At 38.9% G+C, this 22855-nt stretch overlaps 1 protein-coding gene across 4 annotated transcripts in view; it reads right to left on the bottom strand.

Moving 5' to 3' along the window:
- The window catches only part of LOC115585547 (paired box protein Pax-7), an 87796-nt gene that overhangs the window by 30038 nt on the left and 34903 nt on the right, over window positions 1-22855 (bottom strand). For all 4 annotated transcript variants that reach the window (XM_030424001.1, XM_030424002.1, XM_030424004.1 and 1 more), the window contains exons 6-7: window positions 17405-17570; window positions 13782-13981 (exon numbers count right to left, since the gene is read on the bottom strand). In XM_030424001.1, the coding sequence (XP_030279861.1) occupies window positions 13782-13981; window positions 17405-17570 (366 nt within the window). The remainder of the gene's footprint in view (window positions 1-13781; window positions 13982-17404; window positions 17571-22855) is intronic.

Raw genomic sequence — 22855 nt, 5'->3', positions numbered from 1 at the left:
TACTTGCACATGCAGCAGATCAGTTTAACTTCATTGATTCTTTAAATCTTTTAACAATTATTAGTTATGTGTTATTGTGTTATTATTAAAAAATATACAGATAATGTTTAAATCCCTACGTACGTGAACTGAATGTACCCTATCAGAGGCATTCAACTGTCTGCGTAGTGATAGAGACATAAAATAGTTCCTACATGAAACTGCCTACAACAAGGTCTGGGGATTATCTTGAGTAACCGGGTAATGATTTCCTGAGGGAGACATTCCAATTGACTTTTTCAAATGTATTTTTTGGCACCACAAGCTATCCATTCATTGTGTTGGAGAGAAGGCAGGCATCTCTATGGCTGATATTACTAAAACTCACCTACTCACACCAAAGAAATCTAGATAGATAAATAGCACTCCAGGTAAGAGGAAAAATATGCATTTTTGATTTGGGGTGAATTGTCCTTTTAACCATGCCTATTGTATAAGTATGTTTAGTCACACATGTAAAAAGCCTAATGATGTATGGTTGTATTATTTCAAAAGGTAGTATAAAAATGCTGTGATTATACTTTTTGTTTCCCGTTAGAGGACATTTGCTCCGTCAGTCCTTCAGACAGCACAGTACTTCTTTTCTCTTTAGCCTTATGAAGCTGGCTGCAGAAAAGCTCTACACCATGCATTACTAAATGGAAGACCACGGTCCGGGCACGGATCAAGTGATGGTTCAAGTCGGACCTGTGACCAATTTCTGATAAATGAATGATTAAATGCAATAATCTTCAAGGGACACAATTTTTTTCTCCCCGCAGACGCGACTTCAAACTGCAGGTGCAGCTAATCCAGTTAATGCGACAATTGTTACAGATAGCCTAATTTAAATGAGCCAGTCAAATCGATTGTGTACCGGAAGAGATATGCAGGAATGTGGATGGAGGAAAACATGGCTTGCTTGAAAAGAAGGGAAGTTGACACAGAAAATAGAACTTTTTAAAAATGAATGGACAGACCAATATATGTTCAGTCACAGTACTAAGCCATTGTGTCTCATATGTTGTGAAACCGTGGTGTTGATCAAAAGATGGAATGTTAAGCAGCATAACAAGACCAAACACAGATCCTTTGAGGAAATATATCCACAGAAATCTGATGAGAGTGTGCGCAAAACCTGCATGAGAATGGCACTTACGCCATTCAAACCAAGATTCAAGCTACTGTCAGGCCATTTCTCTCACTAGGAAAGGAAGAACAAAAGACTGTGAAAAAAAATCAAAGGGAAAGGAGCTGCTCAAAGCTCTATTTGCACCTTTTTATTAAAGAGGCACTTTTTAATTAATCTTATTCAGAAGATTCAGTCCTATTTCTTTTACCTGAAATGTAGCTTCAAATTGTGCCTGTTTTATTTTACTTCAAATGTAGGCCACTATTGTGTTCATTGTGTTAGGAAAGGAAGGAAGAAGAAAATCTGTGAAGAGAAAACAGACAGCTCAAAGCTGTGTTTGCACTTTTTCTAAAAGAGGCATTTTTTAATTAATTTTATTGAGAAGAAATTTGGTCCTGTTTATCTTTATTTGCAAAGTAGGGCTCAGCTAATTTTTATTTATTTATATATTTAGCTATATATTCAGCTATTTGGTTTACATAAAAGTGCCATAATTTGTTGCATGTTATAAATATCCTGCTTTGAAAATTGAAAATAAATATTGCTGACATACTACAGAAATATACAGTGTTGATTTTTATTATTATTATTTTTTTTTTTGATAGACATATGGGTAAGCTATTGGATGCAATTTAGACATTATTACGTTCAGACCTTCGCTGGGAGGCAATTTTAGTAACTGGCCCTCATTGAATTTTAATAATTAATATTGGTATGGTGTAGAGTCAACGCCATACCTGCTGTATCTCACACTGAAAAGGACACCACATCAGAGATGTGAAGGTATCTGAAAACAATGCACACCTTCTGGCCAATCATTATTAAGTATTTGCTCTGGTCATGGTACAAGTGTTTATAGAACTGTTCACATAAATAAAACAGCAAATGTGAGTTTCAGGTTGTAGTTGTTGCGCTGCAGCCAGTCAATGCCTACATTTCATCCAAACCACAGGAAGTAGAGGGGCTTAACACTTTTCTACCCACTCAGTCAATCAGACAGCACCCTGGGCTCTGTTTAGTTTCCAGTGAGGGAGGAGGAGAGGAGAACACTCTGAGTGATAAATAAAGAAAAATATATCCTACAAACATTCCATCAGTGGGTATGATTTAAATTCCTCTGCTTTTCTGGCAGCTTTCTTGAGTAGGTCTTGTCTTATATTTAATTCTTTATTTATTTGCTATAAAGCTCCTTGCTTTGCTTCTTGCCAAACTGAAGCAGCATCTGTTTTTCAGGCAATTTCTAATTAACATCTACCCCCTGCCCCCACTCCATTCCTCATTATGGGAATGATGTAAATATATGTGCTCATCCTTTTTGATTTGTTGACATGGGAGCGTGCCAGTTGACAGCATGCCCAGTCAAAGGGCTTAGTATTGCAAATTTTAATAGCAGCTGAGACTAATATCAGGCACCACACTCATTCACATGCAGGTGCACACAGCCGTGTCAACACACGGTGAACTGGTTGCTGCAGGAGGACAGGTGCAGGAATGAGGGTGCCTTCATTTGTATGTTTTTAAGGAAGGTGGGGGGAGGTCCCTCTGTGCTCAGGCTTCTTGAATACAATTCAACACATTTCCTCTTCTCATTGATTTTTTTGAATTTTGAAGTTGTTAATGTTAAAGGAAGTGTATGCGGTAGTGGTGCAGTATGCTGGGTGGGGGTGAGGGGTAGAGGAGGCCCCCCACAATCCCCCTCCCCACCTCCTTATCTCAGGCCGACAGTTGTCAGGAATCACGAGCAGAGGCCTGAGTTAGCGAGGCAGGCAGGCAGGCCTGGGGATATGGATCAAAGAGACAGAGCTGGAGAACCAAAGCAGCTCTGATCCCCAACACTGAAACCCACTCTATTCTATCCTTACTCGCCTGCTTGCTCTCTCTCTCTCTCTCTCTCTCTCTCTCTCTCTCTCTCTCTCTCTCTCTCTATCTATCTCTCACCCCGACATCAAATAGTGAGCCAGAGAGCTCCACCATTCCAAAGCAGGCTAAATCTTCCTCTCACAACAAACCGAAAAGGAAATGAGAGCACGAGAGAAGAAATGTGCTCTTCTTTACTCGTGTGATGTGTTGATGTGTTGGGGTCACTGTGGGAAGTAATAGTTTCATCTTCAGTGGCAGGTCACTAAGTTGTCTGACCTGACAAAAATGGATTAGTGGTCCAGCATCGCTGACTTTCTAACTTAGGAGAAAAAACACTCCTCACCACTTAGAGGGCTCTGAAGCAAAATAGATTTATGAGAATTTGTCAAAAAGTGTGGTGGAAAAATAAAGCTTTATTTTTGGAGGGTTGGTTGGGGGAGGGGAGCAATGCTGTGAAAAAAGGTTTCTATTTACACATGCAGTGCCATCACAGGGATAGGATTTCATACTGTCATTTTGTCTTTCTGTCAATAAGACTTGGAATTGGCTGCACACTCCATCTCCACATGAAAGTCAGCCTCTAATTCTTTTCCATTCAATTTGAGAGAAGGAGGCGCTGAAATGGCTTGTGTGAATTACATTCCAAATGCAATATAGCTGTTTCAAATTGAATTATTGCCTGTCAGACGTGCAGCATATGGTCTTCCTGCAATTTTGAAGTGGGATCTTAGGAAATTCTCCCTACATTGTTATCTCATGTAAATGCCTGGGAACATGATGAAAGGGTCAACAGCAGTGAACCCATAATGGAAAAGCTTCAGCTGGGACTCGGAGCCATTCAAAACAGACTGAGAAGACAATAAATACAGAACACAGTAGCATTCACTGCAGATACATTTCATGTCAGGAATGAAGACCATTTCAACCAGATGAATATGCTGGAGCTATTCTGATTTGAAATTATGAGATTTCTTCCACAGTGAACATGTGAAAAGACAGTGTTTGCTAACAGCAGTCCAGCCTTAAACTCATACAAACACCTGAAAGCCATTTTAAAAAAATCAGATTTTACCATTATCTCTTCAAACCTGATTTTCCTGATTTTTCGTTGTTTAAACAAAGACATTAAACATCATGTTTTCTACATTGTATAGCAGTATGATACATACATAGATTAGTATGTGCTACCATTTCAGTTACTATATTTGATGCCTAAAGGATTAATTTGCCCAAATATTTTATTTCTCTCATTATCTTTTCACCCTCATGCCAATGAAAAGTCAGGGAAAGTTTCCTAGTCCACCAAACAGTTCTGGAGTTTCACTGCAGTGTTCCAGCATTCTCCTAAACAACCCGGTCAGGATAACAATGTATACACATGGAAAACATGCTTACGCCTTTTCTCACACATAAACTGGTATATAAAAAGGAAGAATGTATGGTGACAATGTGTGTACCGCACACATGCTTTAGGCCAGATACTGAAGCTGCAGGTGAAATGATGATGTGCATATGAAGTATAATGTCAGAGTTTAGAGGAAAACAGTGTTTATGTTGTTTGCCAATTTGGCTCAAAACGTTTCAGTCTACAGTGAAATGTGGAGTGTGTTTCAACTTCACAATATGTTAATTTTCTGAATTTTGGAGTACACTCAGATAGCATAACGCACGTATTCATGTGCCCCAAACATGCATTACACCTGTGAACTTTGTAGATTACAACTCCTGGCAATTTCATGAAAATGTATGGTTAATAGTAAATATAATATTAAATCAATAACAAATGACAAGCCGTCTATTAGAGGGCGGCTTGTCATTTGTCGGCCCTCATCTCTAAGAGCTAATTTTCCCCCAGAGTCGCTTGGATTTTGAATACAAAAAGCCATTCACTGATGGAGGGGTTGTCCAGGAGTGCATGAGTGCAGTAGCTGAAACCTTACTTGAGGGAAAACAGAGCCAGAAATGTTATTGTCCAAAAATTAAGTGCTTTATTTATTTCATTTTATTTTCAATATTTCATTTTTAAATGCTACTCTTATTTTCCTTAAATAGAGAAAAAACAGATGATAAACATTGTTAAATGTTTTTGAAATATTGTTTCTTTATTTGATTTGACAGTCAGATCTTGATTTCATTAGGTTACTTCAATATATATCACACTGATTCAAATATGGAGGCTGTGCAAAAGTCTAATTGATATATTAAGTTGACTGCGTTAACTGTGTAATAGTTTCATTGTTTACTTTGTCAAATTTCATTGATGTTTTGTCAAGTTTTATTTTGTCAAATGTGAGGACAGTGCAAATGTGAAGGCTTTTTGTTGACAAAGGAAATGATGATTATATAATTTTTTTTTATATATAATTTATTATCAGTTGTTGTAACAATAAATCCTGTCTTCCAATTCAGTGGATCTGTATCCTAATAGTTATTTTTGTGTTAGGTAAAGAAAAAGTTGTTTGCTTTATTATACTTCAGTGTGAACGGGCTGCTTATAATAGCATGTTTAATCATTGACTTAGTTGGCAATGTGCAGTTTGTACTGATTAAGTATGTGATTTTGGACAGTGGGAGCAGAGAAAGTGAGCTTCCTAGCAAGTGCTTGACATGAAGCGTTAAACAAAAAAATTGAAACTGGCTGTGCTTCTCATTGACTCTGTATTTCTGATGAAAATAAAGTGGATAGATTCATCATTGACCATCCTTCTGACGTTTATTAATGAATGACTGAGATAATACCACAATGATGGTTTACAGATACACATAAAAGCCCTATAAATAGCCTCAGCTGTGCATAATGGTCAGTTGTAATGACAGTTGTTCTGATGCTGTTGGAGAACCTTATTGATGAGACACAATCAGTTGTAGTTCTACTTCCTTGGCGTTCTTCTAGCTTATGACAGGGAGAACAGAAGTATCAGTACCAGATGGATGTTTAAGAGTGTTCCTACATTCATTTATGGTTATTGTTTGAGTATAAATTAAGCTCCTCCACTTTCCACAGTGGTTGAGAGGACATAATTAGGCATACACACAGCATTATAAATCTGATGTGAGCAATGTGTTTTCATACTTTCATCTAGGTGCATTATCCTGCTGAAAGAGGCCACAGCCATCAGGGAATACTGTTATCATGAAAGGGTGTTCATGGTCTGCAACAATGCTTAGGTAGGTGGTACGTGTCAAAGTAACATTCACATGGATGGCAGGACCCAAGGTTTCCCAGCAGAACATTGCCCAAAGCATCACACTGCCTCCACCAGCTTGCCTTCTTCCAATAGTACATCCTGGTGCCATGTGTTCCCCAGGTAAGCGACACACACGCACCCAGCCATCCCCGTGATTCATCAGACCAGACCGCCTTCTTCCATTGCTCCATGGTCCAGTTCTGATGCTCACATGCCCACTGTTCGCGCTTTCGGCTGTGGACAGGGGTCAGCATGGGCACTCTGACTGGTCTGCGGCTATGCAGCCCCACAGCAACAAACTGCAATGCGCTATGTATACTTACACCTTTCTATCAGAATCATCATTAACTTCTTCAGCAATTTGAGCAACAGTGGCTACTCTTTTGGATACTGACCACTGCAGACCAGGACACCCCACCAGAACTGCAGCTTTGGAGATGCTCTGACCCAGTCATATGGCCATCACAGTTTGTTGTTCACTTGCTGCCTAATATCCCACCCACTCACAGGTGCCATGATGAAGAGATAATCAGTGTTATTCAATTCACCTGTCAGTGGTAATAATGTTATGCCTCATCAGTGTATATTTCATTGAATAAAGTTCAAAGAACAGCACACAATGCGTTTCTCAATGAAAATTAAGTTTTCCCTCTACTCTCAACTGTTTGATTTGCCAGTGGACTCCGCTTGTGGTAGCATTTTCCTACTCTTGATCTGGTTGGTTGAAGTTGTGATAGATGATCATAGACAGATGATTTGTCCAATCACCTGCCAAGTAAAAGTAAAGTAAAAGTGCCTACATTTTCCCAAACAGTTTCTGGCATAGCCTTTCTGTCCTGTGTAACAAACTATCCGGTAAATCAGTTTAATTGTCTGTTGAGTCTCTAGTTTGTTTAGTTTTAGTACTATATTATAGTTGCACTTAAAAAATATTTTAAACAAATATTACATTAAGTAGAATGTATTAGGATAGTGTTTTTTGTTCATAAATGACATGTAGACAATTTATAATTTTCTCAAAGGTGTAATATCCCAAATATCTCTGATGTTGTAAACCTAACCGTAATCCTTGTGACTGGTAATCCCAAATGTAAATGGCTCTTGATATTAATGCAGGTTTCTTTTTGTAGCATTAAGCACTGACACAATGACTATAAACACATACTACACATCCAGTACAACAGTAAATCTCTTTTTTGTCAGCAAATCCTCATGTCTCTCTTCTCCTAAAAAAAAAAAAAAAAAAAAAAAAGGAGGAAGAAAAACCAAAGCACCTAGGTTTGGGATAAAAACTAATGTCAATAAAAAAATAAGAATAAGAGAATAATTGCAGACAAATGTGGTGTTGAATTAGATTTTCCAACTCTTGTAAACACCATCACAATCGTGTTTTCTGCCTATTAGAAGGCTCGGGTGGGCTGCAGTACCCAGTGTTTGTGACTAATTGCATTAAATGTCTTCTTCAGCCAGTGATGTGTATTGATATGAGCCAGTCTCATTCTACTCTAGCAAAGAGAACAATCCCTCCTTAGCACACAAAGTCTCATTTGGAATGGTTATTGTTAGACCAAGATGGGATAACACAGGGAATCACTCCCCCGTTAGTGGACACACAAACACATTCACACAGAATGTCTGCAGCTGACTCTTACTGAATGAGACAAGCAGTGTTAACATCACAGAATAAACTGACATGCTGATGCTGTTTGTCCACAGGGGGAGAGGACTACAGATACAGTGGATACATACTATATAGCAAGAACTCCAAGCTCAGTCAATCTCAACACTTTAGAAACAAAAGAAAACATAAACAAAGTAAGGACATGTAAGAATGAAGCATCTACTGACTGGAATGGAACCAATATGATGTTAGTCATTGACAGTATTGTCAGACAGTCAGTAGAGTGACATTGATGGTATTAATGGAGTTTCCATTAAGGGCATTTAGCAGACGCTTTTGTCCAAAGCGATTCACAGTAATTCATACATACATTCATACACTGACTGCAGTGGCTGCCAAGCAAGTCGACCAGCACATCAGGAGCAGTTTGGGATTCAGTACTTCAACATGCAGACCAAGGGAATCGAACCAGCAACCTTCTGATAACAAGACATTGCCTTTATACCTGAGATACAACCGCCCACACTGGACATGTTTCAGATAACAGAAGAAATTACTGGTTGTACTGATAAGAAGTATGTAGTAGGAGATTCTATAGATTTTTTAAAAAGCATTTCATACCATAAACCATGAGATATTACTCAAAAAATTGAAAAGATACAGCATAAGAGGGGTTGCGTTGGATTGGGTAAAAAGCTATATGGGAAACAGGCAGTAGTTTGTGCAAATGGGTGATTACATTTCAACATGCCTAGACAAAACTGTGCTGTATCATAAGCAACTGGACACATTTCCGTTTCTTGGAGACGATTCATCTCTCATTCGGGGGGGGGGGGGCTTCTGGGTCATTTACTTAACTGGCCTTCATGTGGGTTGCTAGGGCTAGGTGAGCCCAGGTGTGAATGGTTGTTAAGTTGTCTGGTGAGTGAACACAGTACTGCATCGTAGGTGAGTAAGTCATGATGTAGGCTACCTCCTCTGTTCATAGTCAGTTCTTCTAGTTTGACATAGATGGATTCTTTTACTCTTTTTTCAAACTGTTTGTCTTCTCTGGCCAAGACATTTACACTGTTGTCCTCAAAGGAATGATTTGTCTCCTTCAGATGTCAGTGGACAGCAGAGTCTTGATCTGAGGAGTTTTGACAAAGGTCCAGTTTCGGTAGCCACATGTTTTAAGAGCTCCCCTTATGTACTTCTTTTCCTTTTCTTTCCTGTCTATCGCTGTGGGCATGGTCTAAGCCCAATGGTTTAGGGTTCTGATACTGATGACTATTAATCTGTGTGTGCAAGTTTTGTACACCTCAATATTGAGGCTTCTGTCTTCTTCAATGTGTACTGCACCATCCAAGAATGGCAGACTGTCTCCTGTGACATCTTCCTATGTGAACTTGATGTTACGGGGGGCAGACTGTCTCCTGTGACATCTTCCTATGTGAACTTGATGTTACTGTCCACTGCCTTTATATATTCTGTAAAGGCTTCCGCTTCCCTTGTTCTGATTTTGACCTAGGTGTCGTCCACATGGACCAGTCGCTAGGAGCAGTTCCTGTGAAGGTAATCAAGGCTCTGCTCTCAACTTCATCCATGTCGAGGTTGGCCACTATTGGGGACACTGGTGAGCCCATGGCACAGCCGTGCTTCTGTCTGTAGAAACCCTCACTGTGCTGGAAGTAGGTGGTCGTCAGACAGAGGTCAAGTAAGGGAAAAATGCGGTCCATGTGAAGTTAGTTCTGCTGAACAGGGTGCAGTTCTGTGGCAGATGGTTCTCTAACATCTTTACCACTTCTTGAGTGGGAATGCATATAATAAATGATGAGACATCATAAGAAACCATTTTTTCTTCTTAGTCCAGTATTATTTCTCTCACCTAGTTTAGCAAATTCCTGTGAGTTTTTGATGTGATGTTCAGTGTTACGGACCAAAGGAGCTAGGATACTGGCTAAGTGCTTGTATATTGTATAGGGAATTGAGTTGATGCTGCTGATGATGGGTCTGAGTGGTGCTCCTTCCTTGTGTATCTTGGGGAATCCATAGATACATGGGAGGGCTTCCCTGGGGTACAGTTGGTAATATAATGGCCTATTAATGGATTTGTCCCTTTTCAGTTTTTTCAGTTATTCTATAACTTTCTTTTTGTAGCTGCTGCTAGGATAAAATTTGGGTGAAATATTTCATTTTAAAAAACAGTGTGCTTGATGAGTTCAAACAAAGCACAAATATACAGTCGCATGACAAAGTTTGGGCACCCCTGATAATTTCCATAATTTTAATTTATAAATCATTGGTGTTTGGATCAGCAATTTCATTTTGATCTGTCAAATAACTGATGGACACAGTAATAAAATGAGGTTTACTGGATTAACAGAAAATGTGCAATATGCATCAAAACAAAATAAGGCAGGTGCATAAATTTGGGCACCCCAACAGAAAATCGCATCACATCAAAAGCCTCCTTTTGCAAAAATCAGCCTCTAGACGCTTCCTATAGCCTCTAATGAGTGTCTGGATTCTGGATGAAAGTATTTTGGACCATTTAGTTGTTGGGCATCGACAGTATGCTTCAAATCATCCCACAGATTTTCAGTGATATCCAGGTTTGGGGACTTGGATGGCCATTCCAGAGCATTGTACTTGTTCCCTGCATGAATGGCTGAGCAGATTTTAAGCAGTGTTTTGGGTCATTGTCTTGTTGAAATAACAAGCCCCTGCGTAACTTCAACTTTGTGACTGATTCTTGAAAATTATTCTCAAGAATCTGCTGAAATTGAGTGGAATCCATGCGACCCTTAACTTTAACAAGATTCCCAGTACCGGCACCAGCCACACAGCCCCACAGCATGATGGAACCTTCACCAAATTTTACTTTGGGTAGCAAGTGTTCTTCTTGGAATGCTGTGTTCTTTCGCCACCATGCATAGCCCCATTTTTATGACCAAATTACTCAATCTTTGTTTCATCAGTCCACAACACCTTATTCCAAAATGATGCTGGCTTGTCCAAATGTGCTTTTGCATACCTCAAGCGACTCTGTTTGTGGCGTGTGTGCAGAAAAGGCTTTTCCCGCATCACTCTCCTGTGCAGCCTCTCCTTGGGCAAAGTGACAGTGACACCATCTCCAGCAAGGTGATGTTGTAGGTCTTTGGGTTGTCTTTGACCATTCTTACCATCCTTCACCTTTGCCTGTCTGATTTGTCTGATATTTTTTCTTTGCCTGCCACATCTGGCCTTCACCAGAACTATGCCTGTGGTCTTCCATTTCCTCTCCATGTTCCCTACAGTAGAAACTGGCAGCTGAAATCTCTGACATAGTTTTTTGTAGCCTTCCCCTAAACCATAATGTTGAACAATCTTTGTTTTCAGGTCATTTAAGAGATGTTTTGAGGCCCCCGTGTTGCCCCTCTTCAGAGTAGAGACAAAGAGAAGAACAACTTGCAATTGACCACCTTAAATACCTTTTTCTCATGATTGGATGCACTTGTCTATGAAGTTAAAGGCTTAATGAGCTCACCAAACCAATTTTCTGTTCCAGTTAATCAGTGCTAAGTAGTTACAGGTATTCAAATCAACAAAATGAGAAGGGAGCGCACATTTTTGCACAGCCTATTTTTCACGTCTGATTTAATTTCATCCAACATAATATTGCTACACTAAAAATCTTTGTTTGGAAACTACCCCAGTACTCAGCTTTCATTAGAAGATGAATGGCATGCCACTGTCATCATTTTCTGTGAAGACAATGACTTCACAAATAATGGCATGCCTAAACTTTTTCATATCACAGTAAATCAATTAAAAAAGACTATACACATCTTTGGCAGGTAGATGGAAAAGAAAGTGTTAGGTGTTAATATTTGGATTGTAAATAAATTGAGGCTCTAATTTATTCATATACAGTATTTGATTGGGTGGCAAATATACTGGGAAATTTGATGAATGAACATATGAGTTAAGAGAAGAACAGCGAGAACAGGGTAGGGAGTTTTACTCATATCCACTGAAAATCTAAACAAATCTGACTAAAGGAATCAGGCTTATGACTGGACTAAAAGCCTTTGTTCAGAGATAATATATACATTCACACTTCACTAAATGGCACACACAGAGTGACAGACTGCAGGATATGGTACTTGCATGTTAGCTACAATTCATTACAACAGCCTGTATTGGCAGCAACATCTGTAAATTACAGGAGGAGAGAGGATGTATGAATCTAATGAATTATTAGTCAGTGAGATTATTTCTTTCCTACCTTTTCCCTATAGCACTGAAAAGAATTTGATCTCCAACTGAACATCTTTCTAGTTGAGAGCCCAAGCCAGAATCCATTAGGAGCCATGGGGTCCAACAATGTAATTAAATGCACAGGCATAAGGATGGAAATAAGTTGTGTGTAAAATGTTGTTGTTCTCATTAGCCAAGGGGCATGTGCTGTTACACACTTATGGTACTAACTCACAAAAAGCCAGTTAGATCAAACAAATGCAGTAAATCAAGCAAGCCTTAACATCATACAGGGACAAATACGACTAATGTCCAGCGAGGTTGCACAAAAAGCTTACACTTTCCTTATGTACATTGGAACAAGATGAGGGAGCAGGGAGACAAAATTACATGTTGCAAATGTACCATGCAAGTACAGTAGTTAAAAAGAGGCTTGACTTGAGGGACAATTCTGTTCTGATCTAGTCTGGTGCATTACCAACAAATGTAGATATTGCTACTCTATGGACCCCTGCCACCTACAGAGAATATAGTATATAATCAATAGGATCATTGATCAAGTATATCACTTTTACACTAACATTAGCACATAGAACCTGAAAGTGGAAAACCAAAGCAGACCACATTCTCTTCACAGTGGCACTAAACACATTCACTGCGTTCAATCATTCGAGCCAGAGCGTGAGTGCATCTCGCGCACACCGACTGAACAATGTTCTAGCACTACTTGCCAGAGATGGATGGAAAGATTAACAATCAACAGCCTAAACTTCAACACACGTCATAGCATCGCACCTAAAAAGGAGAGTAAAACTAGTGTGTTCACCTGAGTGTTGTGTCCATACCATATCTGAAGCTTAGATGGAGGTGATAAATGCCCATTACTACTGCAGGATTAATTGACTATCAAGTAAATCCTGATTTATATGAATTTACGTTCACATTGCACACAAAAGCCAGATGTTAGCAGTTGTTAGTTGTTGTGAAGGGGTAGCAGAGTGACATGCCTTACACTGAAACTGGTTGACAGTTTATAAGGCAAGGCAAGTTAGAAAATGGGTGGGACTTACTGGCACTGCACTTACATGGTTTAACTTACACTCACAGTATAGGGAACACTTTGTGTTAATTAGTAATCTTCCATCTGATCAAATAAACATCACGTGTTCCTCAAGGGTCTTTTCTCAGGCCTCTTCTATACAGGATCTATATGTTCTGCTCTTGTTCAGATTATGGAATATTAAAATTTCTCATGCAGATGACACACAACTTTACATGACTACAGTCCCTTACGATTGCCAAATAAGTGCATCGAACAAATCAGTGAGTGGATGCCAGAATTTTCTACTAACTGCACAGAGATAAAAATGAAATAATTAATTTTGGACCCACATATTACACATTACAAGTCAGCGTTCACCATGAAACTGTGACACTTAAATCTACAAATCAAGCCAAAAATCTTGGTGTAATTATGGACTCCAACATGAATTTGGAAAGACACAGTACAATGACAACCAACAACCACACAGCAAGAAAGAAGATGTATTTCTCACCTTTCGGTGGAGGTTTGCCATCTCTCCATATATCCACCCCAAATACAGACTTAAAATGTACCAGACCAGCCTCTACAATGAACTGATATGGATCATCAAGTTCCAGCTAACTGCAAACAGGAGCTAGTTCTTTCTACTTTACTTGATCCACAGACATAAATGTCACAGTAGTCCAGCAGGTTTACCTGTGGGGAGAGTCCGTTGCTGACAGGGTTGACATGGTTGCTCGGTGCGGAAGAGCTCATAAAGGTGTCGGAGTAGCTGGAGAAGCCATGGCGGTTGGAGGCGATACCGTAGGCAGAGCTGCTGTCTGTGCTGGAGAGACCGCTCTGGTGCATGGTGGATGGAGGTAACGGCTGGGGACGGTGAACTGTACCACTACCATCTGAAAAAAAAACATAACAGCACAGAGCTGAGCACTGAAACATATACCAGCTAAAAAGTTCCTTGTACCTCTGTCCCTGTTGTACCTTGTTGTTGTATGCAATGAAACATATCTATTTCTTTAGGTGCTTAAAGTTCTCATGAAATGGCTAATGAAATGTTATTTGCATCAGCATAGCTGTATCCTATATAAACAGGCAGCTAGTGAGGAACCTGTTTTAGATATTAGTTATCTCTTATAGCAGCCAATAGTGCTGAATGTGCATTAGATCCCTATCATGTGCCATGGAGCTAGCAGTCTGCTGACTCAGATATGCTGCTCTCAGTGAACAGGGCTGAACCGGAACAGAACAACACAACACAATCTCCAAGAAGACGCAGGCCAGTTTAACAACAAGACATAAGGTACTGAGGTGGTCTGGCTCAAGGCAACACATGCCTGCGCCAGCAAATAGGGCCTGTAACTTAATAGCACAGCAAACAGAGTGGACAACAACTTTTAGCAGCAGTTAGCTGTTAGATAGTTAATGGTTACTTATGGCACTTAAGGTATCTGTTCATCAGGAAACTCCATAAATCGTTCCTGTACTGTAACAGGCTATATACAGCAATTCTTAAGTTGAATTTAATACCTTTTAATACCTTTTTTAATACCTTCACAATATTTTTTAATACCAGCACGACTGCAACTGTAGTGGCAACCTTTCGAACTTCAGTGTTGGGGGTAACTAATTATAAAGCAACGGATGACTGTCATTTTGTTACTTATCTTTCTGAGCGAATAAGTGTAGTAATGCTTACCATTCAAATCAAGTACCTATTATTACTGGATACTTTGTTACTTTTTTGCCTCGATTAAAATGCTGACCTATGCACAATTATTTGTTATTTAATCCAAGACAAAAAATTATTTCATTGTTATGTGTAGGAAACGCACACACCACTTCTCCAGCGCTACACTCTTTCACTATCATTCTATCTCAATGAAGACAAAATGAAAAATTATAATCAGAATTTTTTTTTAAAGTTTAAAATAAGAAATGTTTAATAAAAGGAATTTTGTAAAAAGTAAAGTGATGAGTATATAAAATAATAATTCCTTTCCAAAAGGAGTAAGGTAGCAGTAAGGAGAGAGAGAGAGAGAGAGAGAGAGAGAGAGAGAGGAGAGAGTGTGCTTCTTAGTATGATGCTATACCAAATTTGATGATGTAGCTCGTCTTGTCCTTGCCACATGCAAAGGATTTTGCTATCTCTGCATCAGTAAACATGTTCTGGAAGAGCTCTCCTATCCCCTCATTGGAGTTGCATGGTGTTTAGTCTGTTTCAAGGCACCACAGAACCTCAGCTCACAACGTTGAAGTGGGGCACAGAGTTTGCTGTCTGACGTCTGTTGTAGGTCTACTCACCATAGGTGTGATTGGCAAAGGACAAAAAAGCAGGAAAATATACGACTCCATTATGTCTCTCTTTATATTTATTTTGTCCCGTTGTTGGCTTCAGCTAAAAAAAGAAATTGTACGCTCCACACGTCCGAAAATCTTAGAACACAGTGTTTCCCCTAGATCTTTTTGTGGCAGCGGTGCTCTGAGTCGGTAACCTATCAACACTAGGGAGGTCCGGGGGGGGGAATTTTGGAAAAAAAAAGTCATTTTCAGAATTTCGTAATCAGAATCTGAGACATGAGACAAAATAGTGTAGAAGTTGACATTGCTCCTTGAAAATATGTTAACCTCTTGAGTATTAGAGAACTTATTTACCATTATTTTCTTTATTATTATATATTTTTTATGGAAACAGTATCTGTTTCAGAAGTCAGAGTGCCACATGACATGGAAGCTATTGAGAAAAATAAAAACAATAAAAATAGGTGTGCCTCATTCGTCCAGTTTACTAATACAATTTGTTGCTGGATTGGAGTCACTGGGTCACATGACATGGAAGAAAAAACTGCAATTAATTTGTATTAATATATTTATGCTTAGTAATTTAATGACGGTCCCTAAATCAGTTTTCAGCACGAGGCTCTGGAAGGTGAGCTAACCATCCTCCTGCTGCTAACACTGGGGGAACCTCAGTAAAGTCGTGGCTGGACCAGAGTGAATACCCGCCAAATATCCAACCTGAAACTAACTTCACACCGGTTCGATGAGTCACCTGTTGCAGCCTTTGAATAGGATGACAAGAATTTCAGTCATTCAACTTAAACGGTGACTTGCAGAAAGTATACAAATAGTAGTATAGTAGTAGTAATGACAATAAGAATCGATTTCAGAAATCATGTCTTTTTTTTCTTTTTTTTTCACGGCGGCACTGAAAATCCAGCAGCAGAATGCATATAGGGGAAACACTGACACATCAGATAACATTTTGCAATGATTGCAGGCTCTTTGGTGGAGCTCTGCTTCGAATGAATTTACATTGATTGACTACTTGCGGAGTGACATGAAGACATGAATCAGAGGCATAAAAAACGTTCAACGACACCGGTCATTATGTTTTCCAATACCGACCCGTGCCTCACGCATATAATTTTCATAAATAAATTCACACAATATTTTGGAGATAGGCCTGCACTTACCACAAATGGAAAAAAATAAAAATGTAATACTTCGTCAAATGACGTTTATTACTTTTTAATACTTTTTAATGGCCTTAATTTTTGCTAATTTCATTTACTACCTTTTAATACCTTTTACAACCCTGCGGACACCCTGTGTAACTGGCCTCTGAGGTTATCAAGAACACATCCCCTGTGGCAATGTGTTCTTGAGAGGCAGCTGATTAGCAGTGCATTACTTTAGCAACAAAGCTATCTGTCAAGATTTGAGGCACAGCAGTCAGTTTTTCTGGTTGGCGCAGTTTGTTTGGGCAGATGTGACACTTGTCATTTGTACTCAGGTGTGGAAAATACAACCTGAAACACACTGTTTGAAAAGGTTCCTCCCATGTCAAATCAGATTCTTGTGTTCTGAAAGCAGATAGACCAACTACAGTATCTTAGGATAATACATGTGTAATTCTAGCATGATGTAAAAATCTACAATTAAATCCTTCTTTTAAATTTTTGTATAGCTAAATCATTTAGTAACCATAGTAACATGTAGGCATGCTCAAACAAGACAGCCAAAGTAAGTCAATTAGAAAGTGTCTAAAGATAATACCATCAGGAATTATGCTATACAACACACTTGCTATACTTGTATCTTGCTATACTACACTTTTTTCCCTATATGTACCAGTTTGTCATTTTTCATGACATATGGTGGATTTTCTCATAACCATAATTTCCCTCTTTGCTTCTTGTAACATCAGAGAACACCGATGGTAATTAAATGGTATTACTTAATAATTAGCTCTTATTACCAAACTATTACTGCGCTATTACCTTGTTTGACTGAGCTGTAATATAAATTGTGTCTTCTACCTTGGGGCAGAGTGTTTGTTGGGTAGCTGGAATCTGGCAGCTGGTATGTAGGAAGTGTTGGCATCCCCGTGGGAGGAAATCCACCCGGCAACAGGTGGTTAAATGCTGCAAGCTGATTGGCTCCTGCTTGTTTCCGCCATCTGGCCCTTCGATTGCTGAACCACACCTGTAAATACATAGCAAAAACCAAAAGCATTAGTTGTTAGTTCAACTTTTTACCAAACTCAGAGTGAGCTTTCCCTTTTCATTTAATTTAAATGAATTATACGTTTCATATACGCTAGAAGCTATACCACATGCTATTTCACTGTCACAGTTGCTTCTATGGGACAGATCTTTTTCTAATTACTCCCGAAAATTTGACTTGAGGTTACAGTTTAAGGCAACGAGATGTGTGCAGTGCACATTGTTCATCACAACTATGGAGCTGTCTCTGTCAGCAGCACAAGCACATACACTGCTGGATAGTCCCAACAGTGGTGTCACAGTGACACACCACAGAGTACACGTTTACATAAGAGAAGAGGGTGAAAGTTAAACTAATGGAGGTCATTGACTTGAGGTGGCTGAATACAGCCTCAGTGGGATGAACAGAGGCCAAAGAGGACAGAATTGACATGATGTCAACATCCCACAACTAAATGCTTCACAAATGACTGATTAAAGCCATTAATAGACTTGCTAGCTTTACATTTGGTTCAGAGCCAAAATAATTTTACAAAAGGACTCAAGAAAATGAAAACAATTTCAGTGAGCCAAATATCAGATTTTAAGAGCCCTTGAAATCTATATTTTCATACAATTCATTTCATGACATACTGCTCGATTTTATCTCCAATGCCAGACTTTACTATTAATTCTGATGGTAGTGTTTCTTGTGTGGACAGTCAGTTGTTTCTGCGAGTAACAAATGAAGGAAACCTAGCATACATAAAGATATAACTAAGCTAAAGTGGAGCCAGCAGTAGTGAGTAAAGTAGACCTGTATGGTTTTACAGAGGTAAATTGATTTCCTGGTTACCTGACTTCCTGTTCAATCTGCAGGTCTTAACGATTTTAAATCTAGGGTTGGTAGGTTATTATTGAAGCATTTTTGTACAAAATCTCTCAATATCCCAACGGCTAATAATAAATCAAACACTCTGATAACTACAATGAAAATATCCAGTATCTGTCTTATACGTCCGTCCAATAATTTTATTTGGTCCATATAAAATTATTGGACAGTCTATCTACGTACATCCCTACTATCTTGCACTCTGCATTTTTCACTTATTGCACATAACTGGAGTCTTCCGCAAAGTTAGGCAGGTGTATTGCTAAAGCTGTTACTGAGCTAGTTGCACAGGAATGACAGAGAAAGTGCAGCCAATGCTAACCTGCTAGCTTGAGTACTAACAATAGCCATGTTAGTTGTTAACATTCATTGTGATAATATTAGTTGTTTTGGGTTTTGTTTCACCTGTCAGTGAAACATGAGGTAACAATAGGTGGATGTGATAAGATGCACTGTGCTCACAGTCTACCGGCAACAAGCCTGTTGTTCAGCAGCTAAGTCAGTTGCTTTTGTCGGTTGGTTGGTTGGCTGTTTTGTCAGGAGGATTACACAAAAACAACTGAACACATTTCCACCAAACTTGGATGCAGTACGGGTCTCAGCCCAGAATAGTGCCCATTGCCATTTGGTGCAGATCCAGAAATTTTTTTCACACTTTTTTTAGTATTAAGAGATGTACGAGGCGTTTTTACCCCAATTTCATTAATATCTTGGGGAATTATGATTCGATCTCGATGAAAGACTCACACACCTACTCTGAGTCAATCAGAAAGAAATGTCAAAGGTGTGTGTAGTGCCAAAAGCTTAACTGTTTCCTTTTTCAAATCAGCATGGCACTAATTTACAAGTTCTTCATTAAATCACCTAGAAGACAGAATCTGAGAGCATGTCTCAGCCTGTCAGTCTGCAGAAAACACATTTACAGAGCTGGTCTGACTCTGTTTCACTGCCTCCTCCTCACACACACTGTCCTACTTTAGGACACACAGGTAACTGCATTTTTGTCATTTACGTCGTTTGAATCAAACCATACAATACCACTTACATGAATTAATACAAGCACACACACACCCCATATCCAGAGCCATAGCAGGAATCTATATTGCCTCCAGCTTTCGACCCACCCAATTTCTTCAGGAATCCTCTTTTTTTCATTTGGAGCAAATGAAAACATGCCTTTCAAGTGGAGAAGATCATTTGGACTCCTATTTCTGAAGAGGAGACTCAAATAATTAGAACAGGTGTTGTCGCCCTGAGGCACAAGAGGAGCAGAAGAAGTAGTGCCTGACTGATCAACCCAATAGTCCGACTCTCTCTGCAAAGGAAAGACATAAGTGTGAGGACAAAAGAATATAGCCTCCTCCTGAGCAAAGCTACATTAACCTTGACATGATGTCACAGGTTTATTATTTCACTGTTCAGTTATTTGATTTGTGTATGATTGATTTTATGTGTGTATTTATAGGGAAATATTAATGCCACCATCAATCAATCAAATCATGAAATGTGTTTTGTATTTTCAAAAACGAGTTTGATATTTAAAGCAACTAAGTCACTCTAAGATTTTACACAAAATGGCGATAATTTTATGTTTTGTTGATGACTGAAGGACTCCAGCTTAAAATAAAAGCCAAAGATTGAAAAAGAAATCTGAATATATTCACCTTATTCCTCATGATAACTTGTGTGAATTATTGCCACAACTTCCCATGCGTCCTGTCAATTAACCAGAACTGCCATTTTCCATGGCAACAGGATGCTAATCCTGTAACAACGGTTGGTAAAGCACCATTTTCATTCTAGAAAATCTAAGTTTGCAAATTTATCGTCTGAATACGACTAACTACTGGTTCTGTTCAGTTTTCTTGGATTCTTGGTTTTTGGAATATTTCAGCTTTTGTTAATAAAGCTTGCATTTAAAGGTGTGGTTCCTTGTCCTGTTTACCTTTTCCTTGTCTTGGTGTCTACTTTTGGGTGCAATTTAATAGCCATCTCTTATTGTAACAGCCTGAATTCCATTTTGTACATTTCCTCCTGTGACCAGACATTAGCCAATGAAGCAGCCTTTAACCAAGATGGATAAACATGGCTCCTATTCTGAGGCCCATGATCCTTTCAAAGTCAACTGCTCCTTGTCCAAAACACCCAATTTCTTCTCCAATGGTGATGACACTATTTGTGCCATAAACAGTTTGTGTTTCAGCAACAAAGCGGAAATAAAAATGAAGGTTGAAAAATAAAAGATATGCATCTTAATTTGAAGGAGCTGGTATCTGCCAAAGAAACTATGAGGGTGAAAGGAATCTGTATAATTATTATTAATAATAAAGAAGTACCAGTACTTCAAAAGTTGCATTACAAAGTTTATTGACCTTGGAAAAGCAGTTGAAAAACTGGTCACAGTATGAGGTTCACTTATTTGCTTTCATTCGAATTTTCTACCAAATCCACCCTATCTGCAGATGGGGTTTACTCATTTACCACAGAAATATGCTGCCCTACAAAAGGCAAAAGGCAGTAACTAAATATTTACTGAGAGTTAAAGAGAAACTGCAACCTAGAGTCTATTTGTGAATGTACCCGAGTCAAACGTTTGTGTAAAAGCATAAGTACAACGAAAGCGCCACTTTTAAGATTGACCGTAATTTTTTTTCGGGTCAAAATCATTTTTAATGGAGTGCAGGGGGCATTTCTATGATAGCATCAAATTTGCTACTTTCAAAACACTAAGAAGCTCGGTACAACATGAAACCTTGCTCGTTGTATCACCAGGGTCTCTACACATGAACACGAGCATTGAGAACATTGTTTGTGTACGCAGAGTTTACTAAAAAGAAAAGTTTTTGAACTACTCACTTTAGGTGAGTTAAGATGGACCGCTCCTAAAGCTTAGTACCATATAAATGCATGGATAATTCGTTGTTGTGTCGTTAACGAAAAACAATATTGACCTTGAAGTTGAAAAAGGAGCCTCAAACAATACTAAAATCAAAAACCGGAAAAGTCATGTGAGATCTCGCGTGAATAGTTGCCGGAAGACAGTAGCGGTCCACCTTATCTCTCCTCCATGTTACATCAATGTTGGGCATGTGTAACTATTTAATTATAACTCAACCTCTTTTATTCTACAGATGCATAATCATAGGTAATAATTTGTTATGTTGAACCACTGGTGCAAGTCGTAGTGTGCATGCTGCAGCAGTTGTTTGTCCATCTGTGTCTTCTGCGGCTACATGTTTTTGCGTGTACAATAATAGTCAAGCTAATCTACTCTATAACTGTCCTGAGTGCATCTGGACAATTATAGAGTAGATTAGCCTGATTATTACTGTACATCTAAACCACTCTCTGAAACATCTAAGTTCAGAAAACGGTTTGTGGTCTCTGATACACTGCTGTGTTATTATTTTTTTTATTGTTGTTGTTACAGTGAAACCCGTTAATGCACATCTTAGTCAAATTGAATAAAGCTTATTTGTTTATTATTATTTGCAGCCAGCGGTGTAGCAGAATGGATGTACTGTATGTCTGAATACAGCTGCACGTCAGGCTACAAGGAGCAGCAGCACCAGTATATCCAGCACGCCACCTACCTCCAGCAGAATACAGCCTCAAGCAGGTGAGTTACAAGTACAAAGACCATCAATGATCATAGCACCTTTTCAACGTATGTTGTTGAAGCAAAAAAAAAAAAAAAAAAACGCTGTCACTAGAATTGACTTTGTAAATAGTTTGGCGAAACCTGCACTGGATGGTAATAAAAAATGTATGCATATTGTGGAAGCTGTAAATAGGACTTTTTAAATAACTGCCTAAAACTTGCACTGGAACTTTGATTTTACATTGTATTGTTATATTGCGCTGTTTTCTTCAGTGTTTTTGCAGGGTTCAGTGTGTACAGCTGCTTTTTAATGATAACTAACTAGGAAGTTGAGAGACAAATTGGAGGAACTTGTTCAGCTTGTTCAGTAACTCTAGTCGTACACTTTAGCTCTTCTTATGGTAATGCATTTGTACTTAATGGTTAATGGCGCTAATTTAAGGGTGTTTACAGGTATCGGGGAGTACCACCACATATGTGAAAAAAGTAGTATAAAGGCTTTTGTGGCTCCAGTGATGTCACTCTGTCGCTAAGGTCTATTGTGGGTAATGTAGGCACTTGGTTTTTGGAAAGGAAGAACAATGCATGGAATAAAAAGGCAATTTCTCTGGTTATGCTGACCAACAATAGACCAGTGGACTGCTTTTCAAGTCTCAGTCTTAGTCACTGTCAATCACCTCCGTACTGCAACCACTGTCTTTAAACTGAAGTCAGTTGATCTTGGGGGTTGAGTTCAGCCCCAGTCTGGTTGACTCGCAGGCTGCTAAACCTTGTCAAGCTAAGTCTTTGATGA

The sequence above is a fragment of the Sparus aurata genome, chromosome 7 (genome assembly GCF_900880675.1).
Source record: "Sparus aurata chromosome 7, fSpaAur1.1, whole genome shotgun sequence".
In the NCBI taxonomy this organism is placed as follows: Eukaryota; Metazoa; Chordata; class Actinopteri; order Spariformes; family Sparidae; genus Sparus; species Sparus aurata.
Note: the sequence above shows the minus strand (reverse complement) of the source record. Positions and strands in the feature narration are given on the sequence as shown.